General features: G+C 39.1%; 1 protein-coding gene across 1 annotated transcript; it reads right to left on the minus strand.

Moving 5' to 3' along the window:
- Window positions 1–3,197: 3,197 nt before the first annotated feature.
- On the minus strand, window positions 3,198–15,155 carry ppp5c (protein phosphatase 5, catalytic subunit). Its single transcript, XM_053651459.1, has 13 exons — window positions 15,050–15,155; window positions 12,788–13,029; window positions 12,260–12,407; window positions 12,033–12,154; window positions 11,133–11,198; window positions 10,898–10,996; window positions 9,189–9,294; window positions 8,961–9,103; window positions 8,110–8,197; window positions 7,912–7,952; window positions 7,283–7,461; window positions 5,568–5,649; window positions 3,198–4,409 (listed from the first exon to the last, which is right to left on the minus strand). The coding sequence occupies exons 1-13, from the start codon at window positions 15,114–15,116 to the stop codon at window positions 4,347–4,349; spliced, it is 1,446 nt and encodes a 481-aa protein (XP_053507434.1). The 5' UTR covers window positions 15,117–15,155; the 3' UTR covers window positions 3,198–4,346.
- Window positions 15,156–15,866: the final 711 nt, after the last annotated feature.

Here is a 15,866-nt window from a genome sequence, read left to right on the forward strand (position 1 = left end):
ATATCATTTGTAATGAAAACATTTGTTTAGTTGAAAAAGAATGCCAAACAGAAGTGGTTTCACAAGTGTTCACAGATTTTTGGACCACACTGTATATTTCTAGAAGATATTAATTCTGTATAAGATCAGGGTTTGTTATTCCGATCTTCAACTGTCCAGTTTCTATGAGTCTGTACCCAGTGTAGCATCAGATTCCTGTTTTTGACTGACAAGAGTGAAACCATGCTGCTGTAACCCATCCACCTCAAACTTTGACATGTTGTGCACTCTGAGATGCTTTTCTGCTCACCACGGTCATATGGATTGCTTATTTGTGTTATCGTATCCTTCCGGTCAGCTCGAAACATTATGGCCATTCTTCTCTGACCTCTCTCATCAACAAGGTGTTTCCAACCTCAGAAATGCTGCTCATGGGATTTTTGTTTTCTCATTCTGGTGTTTATTCAGAACATTAACGGAAGCTCTAGACCTGTATTATATTCATTGCGCTGCATCCAAATGATTGGCTGCTTGGATAATTGCATGAATGAGCAGGGCTACAGGTGTTCCTATTAAAGTCTACTTTAACAGATTGGCTTGTTCATGGCAAACCTGTACCACTGATGAAAAAGATCTGGTAACCTTAAAATCCTCCCAGCCATGCAATGATTTATCTTCAGTAAAGGTGGTTCCAAAGTCTATCATGTGAACACCAGGCATGAGGTGGGAATATACCCTGTATAGGATGTCAGTCCATTACAGACGGCTACATGTACATGTATGCATGCATACATACATACACACACTCGTTTATAACTGGAGGCAATTTACAGTAGCCAATCCACCTACATGAAACTTTTGGGAGGTGGGAGGAAACCAGAGAACCCTGAGGAAACCCATGCAAATACAGGGAGAACACAAACACAGTGAAAACTCCACACAGTCAGTAACCTGTGCCCAAGATTGAACCAGAGACAGACAGACAGATAGAAAAACAGCTACAACTAAAAATTTGTGTTGATCAAAAAAAAAAAAAAAAAGAAAAGAAAAAAAAACAGGACAAGTTAATTGTACATTTAGTGATGCCTGATTGAGCTGGTCTCCATTAACTTTGCTAGAAGATTATAATTCGATTTCATTTAATATTTATTCATTTATTTTGTACAGTGAATTGATTTAGAGTGTCAAACTCATGTCCTTTAGGCCCACAGACGTAAAGCTATGTTTTATTTTTTCCACCTTTTCTAAGACAGAAAATTCAGTTAAATGAGGTACAATTCAAACCATAACAAGTCTGAGAATTTTGATCCAATCTGGTCACCCTTGTCATTCGAATATAACCTTGGCAGGCAGTGACTGTTTGTTAATAATGAATGCGAGTTACCTCTGGTGGTCATTTAATTTTCTTGGGATAAAAATTGGAAAAGAACATAAGGCGATTTAGCAAATCTAATCTGTAGCTCCAGCACAGACTTAAGTTCTCAGAGGTCAATTAATCTCTGTCTCTAATGAAACCAGCATGGTTGTATTTTGAGTGACAGTGGCAATATATGCATTAAGGTGGGGGGTAAATCTGTGGCTGCTGTCAAAGTCAAAGCATAAAAAATTGTTTAGGTAGAGATTATCTGAGTGTGAATAAAGGAAGGTAGCATCGTGACGCATGGCGGCGTCATTGTATTTAGGAGACCCCACGCGTCTGTACATATGGCCTGGGGTGAGAATCCCCCGAGCACAGACTTGTCCACCCAGCCATGATGCTCCTATTGTCATTAAACAGTTTACAATCTGCTAATGAAAAGACACAGCCTGTGAAGGACGCACAAACGCATCACATCATGAGTGCTTGATTATACAAAACTCTTAACTCTTCAATTTAACAATGACCTATAAAAAAATAAATAAAAAACGAGATACAGACATTCTTTTTATTACTTCACAGCCTTCTGGTTAACAAGCTTACGTTGAGAATTCACTCCAAGTGGCTGCAAAACAAAATATCCCTTACTTGCTGGTTTTCTTCAAACGCCTAGAACTAGTCATTTGTAGTTTATTTAGATGTCACAAAGTAAAATTATTATTATTATGGTGTTTAACATATAGTCTAGATTTAAAAAAAAAAAAAAAAAGATGAAATTTTGCACAAAGAGAAATTCCCTATTCGTGAACAAGCATTCCTGATTAATAAATACAATTATAACAATGTATTGTCAAACAAGTTTGTCAAACTGCAATTTTGGTAATTGTTCCCCTGAATGTCCAGGCTCACGCTAAACTTGGTTACTTGATATAATATCTACTTCTTTCAGAAGCACTTGGTTTCATAAAGCTGGAAAGATCAGTCCTCCCATCTAGTGGTAACATCTACGCACTACAACATGACATTCACTACCCATCATATAATTCCTTTACTTTCTAAGATTATACTACGAATACATAAACCGATCAACCATAACATTAAAACCACCTGCCTGATATCGTGTAGGCCCCTCTTTTGCCACCAAAACAGCTCTGACCCGTCGAGGCATGGACTCCACAAGACTTCTGAAGGTGTGCTGTGGTTTCTGGCACCAAAACATTAGCAGCAGATCCTTTAAGTCCTGTAAGTTGCGAGGTGGGGCCTCGATGGATCTGACTTGTTTGTTCAATACATTCCACAGATGCTCGATCGGATTGAGATCTGGGGAATTTGGAGGCTGAATCGACACCTTGAATTCAAATGTCATGTTCCTCAAACCGTTCCTGAACAATTTTTGCAGTGTGACAGCACGCATTATCCTGCTGAAAGAAAGCCACTGCCATTAGGGAATATCGTTGGCATGGAGGGGTGTACTTGGTCTGCAACAATATTTTGGTAGGTGATGCATGTCAAAATAACATCCACATGAATGCCAGGACCCAATGTTTCCCAGCAGAACATTGCTAAGACCGTGACACTGCCTCCTCCAGCTTCCCATAGTGCATCCTGGTGCCATCTTTTTTTTTTTTTTTTTTTTGCTTTGGGAATTGAGTTATTGTGAGCATATTACTGGCAAAAAAAAGTTAATTTAACCCATTTTCATTTAAAACTACAACACAATAAAATGTGCAAAGACTGAAAGGGTCTGAATACTTTTGAAACCCAGTGTATATTTATGAAAAACAACACACATTTATTCTCTTTTTACACCCTGGTAGCTTCCTCCCTGAGCAGTTTACAATAAGACAACATACTGCATTACTAGAATTGGAGCGTGATTTTTTTTTATTCAATATTTTTTCCCCCAAACATGTACACAGGGATTTTATTGTTACAGTATATACTGTATATACATACACATTTGTGTATATAACATTATCTAAAAAGTCAAGGGCATGGGCTATGGCTGCTGTGCGTTTTAAGATTTCTAAACATCAGTCATGTTCTGTCACAAATCCACACTGGCGGGATGGGGCGGACTTAGCTAAACAATCGTACAATGAGGGTTGGGGAGGGGGGGGGGAACTACAGCTATCTCCAGTGCACTTCAGTCAAGCAAGCTGGAAGAAAAACACGTGTTGGTGCTGCCAAACAGATCGGAGTACAACGGACAGTGGACCTTCACAATACTGAAGAACATGTGGAGAGAGTCAAACAGTCGAGTAACTACAGGGGGTACATGATCTCATTTATACGATAGACAAAAGCTTGAGTACAAATGAACCCAACTCGATCTGGCTCTACGATACCGAGAGACGTACGCATGAAGGCAGCTGATTACAAAAACCCAAGTAGCACAGGATGATTTCACTGCTACAGAATTACAGAAACACACTGTTGTCCCTCCCAACAAAGCTTCAAATTAAAAAGGGAGTGTGACAAATGCAGAATTCTTTACACAGGATGACACTTATTCAGTTTCCTAATTCAGGATCTTAATGCATCAAGCGGCTCATCCACATTCGTTCTAATGGCAGGGCAAAAAAATAATAAACACCTCAACCATCTTTCTCCAAGCCGTTTGCTACATACGACCCCAGGTCTTTGGTACAATCCAGCTTGTTGTGTTCTATAGCTCAGAAATCAACTGCTAATACTGGATTAAAATTCCTTTACACCTATGAAAAAAACTGAAGGGAAAACAGACTGATACGTATCAAAATTAAAATGGATTATCAACCGAGGTCCTGTTTTCTTTTTTCTTTCAACTACGTGCACTCGAGTTGACTGCTTGCTAGACCAAGAAGCATTTGATCACTTCGAGTGCTTGTGTGCGTTAGAAGACCTATCACTTGTGGGGTGAGGAAAAAAAAACAAACAGAAAAAAAAACGGGAATGACAAGTGTGATGTGTCTGGAGGGACTGGTGTGGACTTGAGAGAGTAACAGCTGCTAAGAGATGGCTGGAGCCTCTACATCATTCCCAACTGTAAGAGTGAGTTGGCATATGCCATGGGCTTAACATTCGGATGAGGCTGTGGAAACAGAGGAAACACTCAGTTAGTTGTTTAAGTTGTGAATATCACAGCTGCAAGTCTTTGGGTAAAACAGTACCTGTCATGCAAGTAAATAAAACTGAGGGAAAACAAGATCTTTATACATAATGATTCGTCATGTGGAGAAAAAAATATCAGACCATATGATTTACACAAGCATTAATAATCATCCCTGTCTTTAAGAATTTTTAATTATCTGACACTCATCACTTCACCCCTTGTTCCAGACATTCCAATTCTGGAAATCTGTATACATCATGAATGTCCAGAAAGCAGAATATGAGTAAGAACAAATTTGCAAATACACACTAAAAGACCAAAATGACCATCAAAAACAGTATGAATAATAATAACAACAATAATAATAAGAAGAACCACAACAACATTAACCATTTTAAGACTCACTAAGCAAGAGGCTGTCATGATGAAAATATACAATATGGTACGGCTGACAGTATTCTAGCACTACCTAGTGGTTGGTATGTAGCATGACTATAGTTTTTTTCCATGACATTCCAGTATGGTACAGATAACATCCATTATTTACTTGTTGAACAGCAGGAAATCTGTATTTTATTTATTTATTTAAAATTCATTGTATTGGGAGTCACTGTATTGGGAATTTCTGGGAGTTTGAATATTAGGCTTTGGCTGCATATAAAAACATGGTCCAGCAAAAAATACTCAACAATGTAGTCAAGGCACCTTGACCTCAATTATCAGTTCATGAACTGATGAAGAAACTATGGCATCTGCAAAAAGCCAGAGAAGCCACTACACCAAATAGCGCAATCATCATATCTACATCACATTTACACTTACACCAGGAAGCTATTCAAATAGAAAATGGGACTTCAATGTATTTATTTATTTATTTTTTTAATGTAGGAAATGTCGACATATACATACTCAAAAGGTTTTGAATGTTCAGCCTAAACCTTAGGTGCTTTACGTGAGCTTCATTACTGCTTTTCTTGGAATAAAGAAATAGTGAGAAGTGAGTAGCGAGTCCGATCTCCCTGAATAACGATTTACAGAATCCCACTTCCAAATGAAACATGCCTACTAATTGATATTAATTTTAGTCACTTTGTCACTGTCTAACTATACAGTGTGGTTCAGAGTGAAGATACTAACCACAGCAGTGAACTGGTGGAATTCAGGCTTGAGGTCAGATCCCCTGAGGTGAATGTAGGCTCCCTTGTTACCCATCTGGTCACTACAGGCAAAAAGATAAAGAAAGGATGCGAACATCAAGTCACAAGGCATAAAGTAATTCAAATCTTTGACCTGTACTTCACCGTAGAATAATCTTTAAATGTTACATTTTGAATGGCCTGCATACCTACTTAAGCATTTTAAGAAATGCTCCTGATATTGTCGTGTAATGTAAAGCACATAAATCTTTTAACACCGAAAGACCAGCACATTTCAATGTAAAATAAATTCCCATTCCTATGTACTTTTATCAAATGGATGGATATTTCAGTCTGACATCATTATGAGATCCAAACTTCATAAGGCCAGCGTGGTCATTATAATGTATTTTGTCTTGTTAACCAACCTTCTCTTTTTCTGCTATACTAGTGAATCACACGATACCGCAGAGTTAAATGGTTAGCCGAAACTACAACGGTGGACAATTGTCGTCGTTCAGCAACACTTAACATGAAACAATGCCGCTTCTGTAGCAGAGCTACTGCTATGGCCAATCACGTACATTTAAGTAAATTATTTAGCTGAAGGCAGCTCATCAGACCAGAGACGAGCTACAGAGGTAGAGATGATGAAATCGGAATAGTTAGACTTGAATGGACAAAGAAGCATGCATTTATTCTCCCAAGCTTCAAATTCAGTCTGTAGTTTTAGTCCATGCATCCATCCATCCATCTTCTACTGCTTACTCCTTTCTTCAGGGTCGCGGGGGAACCTGGAGCCTATCCCAGGGAGCATCGGGCACAAGGCGGGGTGTAGTTTTAGTCAAAAGTGGTAATATGTTGTGCACCTCTATGAAACAAATCAAAACTGCTTCAAATTCTCTTACCACAAGGTAACTGTTGTTGCCAAACAATCATTTATAAGCACAGTCTTTGTGAGGAACCAGTCCGTCACAAATTTTTAAATCTTTTATCTTTCATGTCTGTTATTTATTGACTAATGCTTTAATGACATTGTGTAATTTATTTTTATCTTGATGCATTTTTCCCTCTTTTATATACTTCCCGTCCAGGGACTACAGGGGCAGTCATGGACTGTCCATTGTCCCTGTGAAATAAACTACTAAATAAATAAAATAAATAAATGCATTTTAGTTGAATGTATACAGTACATGCTGTCTAATTAGTGTGCACTTATAGAAGTAATTATTACAAATGACTGATCAAAAAAAATTAATCTCATCCTTTATGACCTATTATAATAATTGATTACTCATTTGTAATAACTATTTATTATAATTCATTCAAATAAATGTAATCTCATCGCACTACTTTGTCTCTGTGTATGATTTAGAATTCAAGACCTAATGACCCGTATATAAAATAACTAATGAATATTAACCGTTATTTTTATCCTTTCAGTCACATTTTGCACTGCAAGCATCAATGACCGCTTTAACTTGTCAATGCCGGCACGTGACCATGGTATAAGCATCTACAGCTAGGGGTGCATTACACGATTTTAATGCACTGTGTGGAGGTTATTTGCCTCCATTCTGTGCATTAAAGTCGTGTAATGCACACCTAACCATGAATTATCCCACACACACTATATTTTAAAGTGTTATACTTATGAAGCCTCACTCATGTGCGCGATGACAGTAATTTTTCCATGTTAATAAAGGAGTACTGTACCAGTAATTGGGCGCGGAGAACACCGTGATGCACTTCCCTGAGTGAGTGACCTCATAGCCCTCAGCCTTCACCTCATGACTGCGCACGATGTACTGCAGCTTGTTCTGTTCCAGGAAACGTTCGGTGACATCAGGCCCGAACTGACAGCTCACGCCACGCTTACTGATAGACCGCCCGTTCTGCAACACATTCAATTACATTCAATCTGTGACCGTTCAATCTGTGAATCAAACGACGCCATAAAAACGCCTCATTAAACACAGCGCTCTGTCACTCAAATATGTACTGCTGAGATCAAAATTCATGACATAAATTCGTCTACGCGGCTTTCCAATGCCACAACGTTCAAGTAATGAACGAAAAGGTAACAAACAAGTACTTTCGTTTTAGTTTATTCCCTGATAGATTTGCATTTGAATTTTTACTAGCTTCTTAAAATGAGCTCAAGTAAGAACTATGACCTCATTTTAAGTCATTTTAAATCAGTTAGCAATAATTTCAGGGAGAAAGTGATCCTCTGGCAAAAATGTCCTTGACTACATAAAGTCTATCAGTTGTAGATTCATAAAGATGAAACTGTTAATATGGACTCTAAGGGACATAGCGTTAAAATTAGAGCAGACACTGACCTGCGGCTGAGGATCTGACCACAGGAGATCACACATAGGACCTGGAAAGTTATATAGGGACGTGATAAATGAGATGGAAAAAAAAAGAGAGAAAAGGAAACAAAGAATGAGCAAACATAAAATATAACATACATATACATACACACACACACAAAAATAGATATTTTTTAACTCATACAAAGCAGTCTTATTTCCTACCTGAGTCTGGAGGCTGTCTGTTTCTGTCAATCTTTCTAAGATCATCTAAGGTCACACCATCTTCACTAAATAAGCCCCCGTGCATCACCTAAAAACACACAATACATAGACACTTAACCACAAGAACAAAAAGTAGTTTGTAGACCCTTAGGATAAAATAAAAGAAGCAAGGAAATTTACTTATTGTTTTTATGATCTCAGTTCATCAAAAATCTTTATTTCGGTCATATTTCTGTCAGATGTTATACGCTGCCTTGTTCTGCTCAGGACTGGGATTTGAGTCACTGCAAGAGTGAGTTCTTTTTTTTAAATAATTATTTTCTTTCACCTTATGTTATGTTGCAGGATATAGCCACAGTTCAAAATAATCTAATAAAAATGTCGTGTTTTGTCAAATATTTCATATTTTTTTTTTTTTTTTTTTTTAGGGGAAGCAAATTTTTCCCACTCAAATGTATAAAACAAATATATCCATTGCTATGGATATATAAAAAAAAAATATCTGCTGGTATATGATATATCAGTGGCGTTTCACTTTCAGTGCAGTCTGCTAGGTCACTGAGGGTAAGTACAGTGTGTATTAGAAAACTCACTGTAACAAACTGCGTGTGACGTGGATTAGTCTAAAAAAAATGTGGGCTTCTACCGGGTTCTCAGGTTTCCTCCCACCTCCTTAAAACATGCAGTTGTTGGATTGATTACTCTATATCACCCCCAAGTAATAATGAGTGCGTGCATGGTGCACCGAGATACAGACTGATTTAAACCCATCTTTACTTAGGGTGGCAATAATTCTGGAGCTGACTGTATGTACACACATTGTTATAAAAAAGAACCAAACTGTTGCTCACCAGCACTTTGTTGTTGATGCACTGTGTGAGTGGAAGCCACTGAAAGACCTCACTGAACAGCTGGAACATCTGCGCCGTGTACTTGGCCTTGACCTCGCCTTCGAAGCCATACATCTGATTCATGTTATCTGTTTCGTGGTTACCTAGGGATGAAATGGAGGTTACTCTCTTACTCTTTAAGCGTGTGTGTGTATATGTGTGATGTGAAATGCTGAAGCCAGGGCACACCTCTCAGTAGGTGGAAGTGGTCTGGGTAAAGGAGCTTGAAACCAAACAGCGTGAGAATGACCTCCACTGAGAAGGAGCCACGGTCCACAAAGTCACCGTTGAACAGCTGCGGTTTTTGGTTAAGACTCATATTACGCAACAAGCAGGGCGTGAAATAGAAGCCATGTCTTTAAACCACTGGTAAGAAGTAGGCATGCATCAATACTGTTTTTTCAGGTTGAGTCCTACAGCGGTACTGATACAGAAATGACTAACTTCCTTAATATTAATCAATCAGGAACATCAAAGAACATGTCACGTTCCCCTGGTTTAAATAGCAGCCATGAAAAAGGCACATGTACTTGCTCATGCACTTCAGCTACTAGGCTCGTGTTTTATAATGGCAGCTAGATTATTTTAAATGAAGTGCATTAGCTAGCTTGAGTAAGGTTTGTGGTGGAGAAGTGCTTTGTTCATCTTTAAGTAAAAGTACATTCTTGTTTGCATTGCGTCAGAATCCCTCGCTGTCAAGATGCTGATAAACATTGTCTATAGACATTTTTTCCTCACCTAGAGAGAACTGTATTGAATAAACATACCGTAGTTCCTCCTCTTGATATTTTCAGTCCACAGCATGCAATCTGCTTTGATCAGATTACTGATGGCATCATTATATTTATCCAGATCACGGTCATGTCGTGTCATCTGTTCATTAGCATGACAACATGCACTACTCACAATGCATTACATGGAATTGGATGAATAGGAGTAAATATGCATGCTGTTGGACTGAGCTCCAGCTACTTCAACTGTCACGTCAAATCAAAAACAATGCTCCCAATCAGGATCGGCCAAGTGTTTTTTTTTTTTTTTTTGTAGCTCATTCACGTCTTCAGAGCTTGTCCACTGATGCCAACTAATCCTTATTACAGCTAAATCTCACTGGGGAATAAGTGAGCATTACATCTTACATCCGAATGAAAGTCCCCATGAAATCAAAACTGCCAATTTGTGGCTTTTAGTATGAATATGTCAGCCTTAAGGTTATCTATAAGCTAGTGTGCTTCCTATCAATGACAAAACTCAAATTGAAAATTTACAGTCTCTCTCTTCCACTGATACGGATCAACAAATTTGATGACATCATTCTGCACTTCAGCCTCTCATCATATTTTCTGTCCGACCAAATCTGAAGCGTCCCGCCCAAACATTATAAAAATCCCCTTGCCGAAGTTCGTATCGTATCAGCAAGCATGGGTCGTAAATGTGTCTTTGGCTGTTCGAATGCGCATGCTTTATTCAGTGTTCCAACTGGAAGATGATTACGAAAGAAAACGGCTTGAATTCATTCGCTTTGAAGAATGAGGTATTTGTGCCAGGCATTTTCCTGACGAATCCTGGTTCGTTTTCTTCATTGGTAGAAGATTCTGCGAGGTCCACTGGAACAGGTGAAGGAGGTGGAGAAAAAAAAATCCTCCACAAGTGAATCCAACGCATCGTTATTGCTCGGGCTTGCGCCCATGGGACTAACTGTCGAGTACGCCTTAGCCCGGGGCTGCGAGGTAAGCTAAGCGCTATTGGCTACTTAAATGGGGGGATGAGCCACTCGACGTGTCCTACCCTGATTTCCTGTTTCAGTGGAAATTACGTCAACACATCGAATAACGCTGCTCGTTTCAATGCACTTCACAGGGACTTTTAAATGCTTTGAGGACATACGAAAAGGATACATATGGATTGGTCGGAGATGGTAAGCCGTTCAGCTCAAAAATGTTTAGAAGGTCGTAGTACTGCCCGTGCGTGTCCCCACAAATAGTTATTTTCTCTGTCTGGAACAGTTACCAAAAACAAAACAAAAAAAAACAGTTACCACATCAAGAATAGTTTATGAGTAGAAATAACAAGAAAATAATTTAGATCTAAATCACAAAAACAATCCTAACAAGCCTTAGTTTCTTTTCTTACCTCTTTTAATGTAATTTCAACAAGACTTGGTAATTTGGATAAAACGTCTTTTACTTGAACCAGCATCTGAAAAGGAGTACACGAATACCACAATATGAAATACAGCGTAGTTTAAAACAGACGTGTTTTGTTCCAATCAAGCACACATCTGATTCCACCTGTTTAAATCAGTCCATCTTGGCTTTCAATAGACTCAAGTGTGGCTTCTGTTTGGTTGGAATGAAAATCTGCACCCACAGCGGCCCTTTCAGGGTAAGACTGGACACCTCTGAGGTAGGTGGTGTTTATACACATTTGTGTGACAGCCGGGGAAAATTCTTTACGCTATGAAATTTTCACAATTTCTATAAACAGACTTTCTGCAGGCATTCTGACAGCCAGTATGTGATTACAAACTGAACTTGATTAGGCTTATTGCTGTTTGGCTACAGCACGTAGCTATCTAACAACTGGATTAAAGCATGTCATTCACTAGTTGAGGAATCTGACTGAGACCGAGAAAGGTTTTAGACATCTTTACACAGACTGCCTGGTTTTGTTACTACGTTTGTTAAAGCGGCGCTTTATCCGATATGATCTTTGCAGGAAGATAACTTAAGCAAAATTAAATAAAACATTTTGCAATTTGGTGAAATATATTTGGGGGCTATACTTCAGTAGAGGTCTTAAAATATATTAAAGGCACGGGGGAGGGAAAGAAAAAATAATAATTTTGTACTTTTTTCACTTTTTGCCATAGAGACAGCTGATGAGTTTTGACATCATTATTGAACAGATGTAAATTACTGGTGTAATGAATCAGTGAATAAGAAATCTGAGTCAACTTGCTAGTCACATGATGAGTAGCGAGAGAGCAAATTAGGGACTTGCAAGTTATCAGACTCTAGTTGTGAGGTTTACCTGGTAAGCACATTTCCTGTGGAGTTTCTTTTGGTCCTTAAACCACTCCATCAGCTCCTTCATGAACTTCAACGTGACCTTACTGTCTTCCAGTTTAGGGCCTACATACTCATCCTCAATCGCTGCAAAGGAGAAAATTTTAATAAAACAAGCACCGGAAGGGTTAGTCCTACAGATAACCTGCACGCTTTAAAAACAATGTCCAAGTAGAAGAGATGAGTACTTACTCATGTTCTCGATGTCTAACGAATCCACTACTGATCGTTTCAGTTCATCGCTGGCGATGGCTCTCTCGAAGGCCTTCTGCTTTACAATCTTGTTGCACTCTTGATATTTCAACTTGGCATCCTTATCGTTGGGTCGCACCCTCACTACCTGTTCAGGTCAAAGACGAGAGCAAATGCAAGGGAAGCGGTTTTATCAGTCTGTGCAATGACGCGCCATTTCTCAAAGCTAATACTAAGTGTTTGAGCAGAATATTATTGTATACATAGGTGTAAGGTGAAACAGCTAGAGGAAACAGTGAATCATGTCTCCGTGCAAATGTAATCAACCACAAGCATCCTGCTTTTACCTGCAGAAATATTTCCCAGCATTTTAAAGTTATTTACATCTTTAACATACACATTAAATGTGATTTTCATCCACAAATCTACTGATTTAACACTATACCTCTAATTTATACATCTGGTTGGAAAATAGTTATAGCCAATAAGTATTATAATGTTAATCAAACAAAAAAAACAAAAGCGTACCGTCTCGTAATCTTTAAGCGCGGCCTTGAATTTGCCCAGCGCCATGTTAGAAGTGGCACGCCGGTAATACCCCTTGATGTAGTTCTTGTCGATCTCCAGGGCGCGGGTCGCATCTGCCAGGGCGTAGCCATAGCACTCGGTGCGCAGGTACGCCAGGCTCCGGTTACTGTAGTAGATGGCATTTGATGGATTCAGCTCCAGTGCCTCGGTGTAATACTTGATTGCGTTCTCGTAGTCTTTTTCTGAAAGGAAGAGCCGAAGAGTGATGATTGCAATCAGTCTATCTATATTCACCTTTGTTCTTTGAAGTGACATGCTGATTCATCAAACCGCCTCAAAATGCTTTTATAGTTAACGCAATAGACATTCAGTAAAGGAACAAATGTGCAAGCTACTGGAAGCAGCGGCACATTTGTGATTATCTGCACACACTTGGTGTTGGTCAGTAAATCCCATGCCAGTGACATACAGCTGGACTAAACCAGGTCTTCACATCACACACATCGCTTGCCAGCCAACCTCGATTAGCTGAGGCGTAAACATAAATTATTTAGTCGGAATACACAGATCGGACGCCAAATATTGGTATCTGTATCAATTCTGGGCTAAAATGCTGACTCAGGTTTTACAAAAGTGCCAAGAATAGTAACGGTGGGCAGTGGGAGAGGATTGGGTAAATGGGGTGGAATGGGTGGGATTGGAGAAACTTTCTGCAGAAGCAAATAGGACTAGACAAATGTTCTCCAGGAGCAGACGGGATTACTCAAATGCTCAGCAGGACTAGGTGGGATTGGTGAAGAGTGTCTGAACGAGCAAACAAGTGAGTAACTGGGATTGATCAAATGTTCTACGTGACATGGGGGGATTGGTCAAACTATTAGTGGAAACAGGTGGGATTGGTCAAACATTCCAAGTGAGCAGGGGGGATTGGTCACACATTCCACATGAGCGGGGGTGATTGGTCAAAAGTTCCACGTGAGCGGGGGGATTGGTCAAATTTCCCATGTGAGCAGGGGGGATTGGTCAAACTTTCCACGTGAGCTGGGGGGGAATTGGTCAACCTTTCCACGTGAGCAGGGGGGGGGGGGGGTGTTGGTCAAACTTTCCACGTGAGAGCAGGGGGGGGGGGGTTTGGTCAAACTTTCCACGTGAGAGCAGGGGGGTTTGGTCAAACTTTCCACATGAGAGCAGGGGGGTTTGGTCAAACTTTCAGTAAGAGCAGGGGGGTTTGGTCAAACTTTCCACGTGAGCAGGTGGGATTGGTCAAACTTTCCACGTGAGCAGCTGGGATTGGGCAACATGTATTGCGATTTTGTTTGTTTGCTTTTTTAACACTAGCAGACATCCGACCCTGCAAAAACTAATTTCAGGGAGGTAGCTTAACCACCCCTGCAAGCCCATCTCACTTCTATCTATCCATACACGCACACACAAATATATACATATATATGTACACACACACATTTTATATATATACACACACACAGCACTGGAAAAAAATAAGAGACCACTGCAAATTGATCAGTTTCTCGAATAAAAAGCTACTAACCATTGAGCTTTAATTCATTTTTAACTTGGTTATCACATGGCCAATATGATTATGAGGGTTGCCCAGTAGCCAGTTAGCAAGCCAAACGGCAGAAGTTAAAGTTGTGAAAGTATTTTCCTAATTAAAGCATATTTTAGTTACAAAAGTTACAAATAATATACGCGTTATTGTTTAATTAAGATTAAAATCACCGCCTTGTGAATGAATGACAATCATTCTTTTCTCGAATTGATTTGTAAATGTAACAATACAGCTAACGTTCAACCAACAAGCTACATCTGGCTTACCTGCTGAGATACACTGTGTGTAAGAGTACAGGGACTGAACAATGTAAACTAAATCAGTTAAATAACTTGCAGTACAGACTAGCAACCCCGCACGCGTCTCCATCAAGTCACGCTAGTTAGCACGTTGGCTAAATAACACCACCACGGTACATACTTAATTATTCACCAAGAACGAATCAGACTCGCTTTAGGACACATTTCATTTAACGAGCATGTTAATGTTGTGTATTATTACAGGGTTCTGTGGGCTTATAATGGATTTAAGCTACCTACCGGCTTCGTGACTTCACTAGCAAGGCTAACTACTCAGCCTGACATGCACCATCCAATCCGAGAACACAAGCACTTTCCGACCCATAAAATACCACACAGTTACATAAAGGACAAACGATTATTACTTTTAACTGCCATTTGTTTTAACGTTACCTTTAAAGTAATTATTCGCCTTCTCCTTGAGTTTCTCAGCCTCGGCACTCCGCTCCTCCTCCGCCATTTTCTTACTGTCGTAATCCGTTACGATGACCGTCAACAGTCAAACAATGGTCGTAAAAACTGGAGTTTGCGACAGCTCGTTTTCTTCTGAGGTCAGCTCTAAAAGCTTATTTATTTTTTTAATCAATCGCAATAAATAAATAAATACATAAATAAATTAGCGAAATATTTTCAATGTCTAGATATCCGCAACGCTATTTATTTATTTATTTATTTATTTATTTTACTTCACATCATGTAAATACGACTTACTGTATTTTCCACCATTATTATAAATGTCTTAAGCATAGCTTTGTATGTTTTTTTTATGCCATAATGTTATTTCTGTTTCAGTGTTACACTGCATCTCGCACAATATTGCACAAATACCTCACAGTCTATACATACGCTATATACTCTATATAGGATTATGTAAAATGTGTCTTTTTACCATTTTCTACTTTTCTTTTTCTTTTTGTAACATTTCATTTATTTGTTCCTTTATTTGTAATTTATGTGCTATTATTTATCTTTTATTTTCCATTGCAAGAGCCATGAGAACATCCAAACTTAGAATGTCATTGTGCTTGGGCATATGAACATGACAGTCAAGTTCTTGAATCGTCTTATACTTGTAATATTTACTCTGGGTCTGTAGGGGGCGCTGCATCTCTGCTGGAGCCAAGTCAGGTTTTCATGGGCCATAATAATTAATTTAAACCACCTTTACCATGCCAGATAAAAGGTCATACCAACTGATGCACGCAAAGCT

The sequence above is a fragment of the Ictalurus furcatus genome, chromosome 20 (genome assembly GCF_023375685.1).
Source record: "Ictalurus furcatus strain D&B chromosome 20, Billie_1.0, whole genome shotgun sequence".
NCBI lineage: Eukaryota > Metazoa > Chordata > Actinopteri > Siluriformes > Ictaluridae > Ictalurus > Ictalurus furcatus.

Bases quoted from the DNA above. Each gene is read 5' to 3' on its own strand.
- ppp5c (XM_053651459.1), bottom strand. From the start codon at position 15,116: ATGGCGGAGGAGGAGCGGAGTGCCGAGGCTGAGAAACTCAAGGAGAAG. The intron at 12,408-12,787 runs GTACGCTTTTGT...TGACCTGAACAG, and splicing joins CGCTTAAAGATTACGAGACG to GTAGTGAGGGTGCGACCCAA. The intron at 7,462-7,911 runs GTCAGTGTCTGC...AATGTGTTGCAG, and splicing joins GGTCAGATCCTCAGCCGCAG to AACGGGCGGTCTATCAGTAA.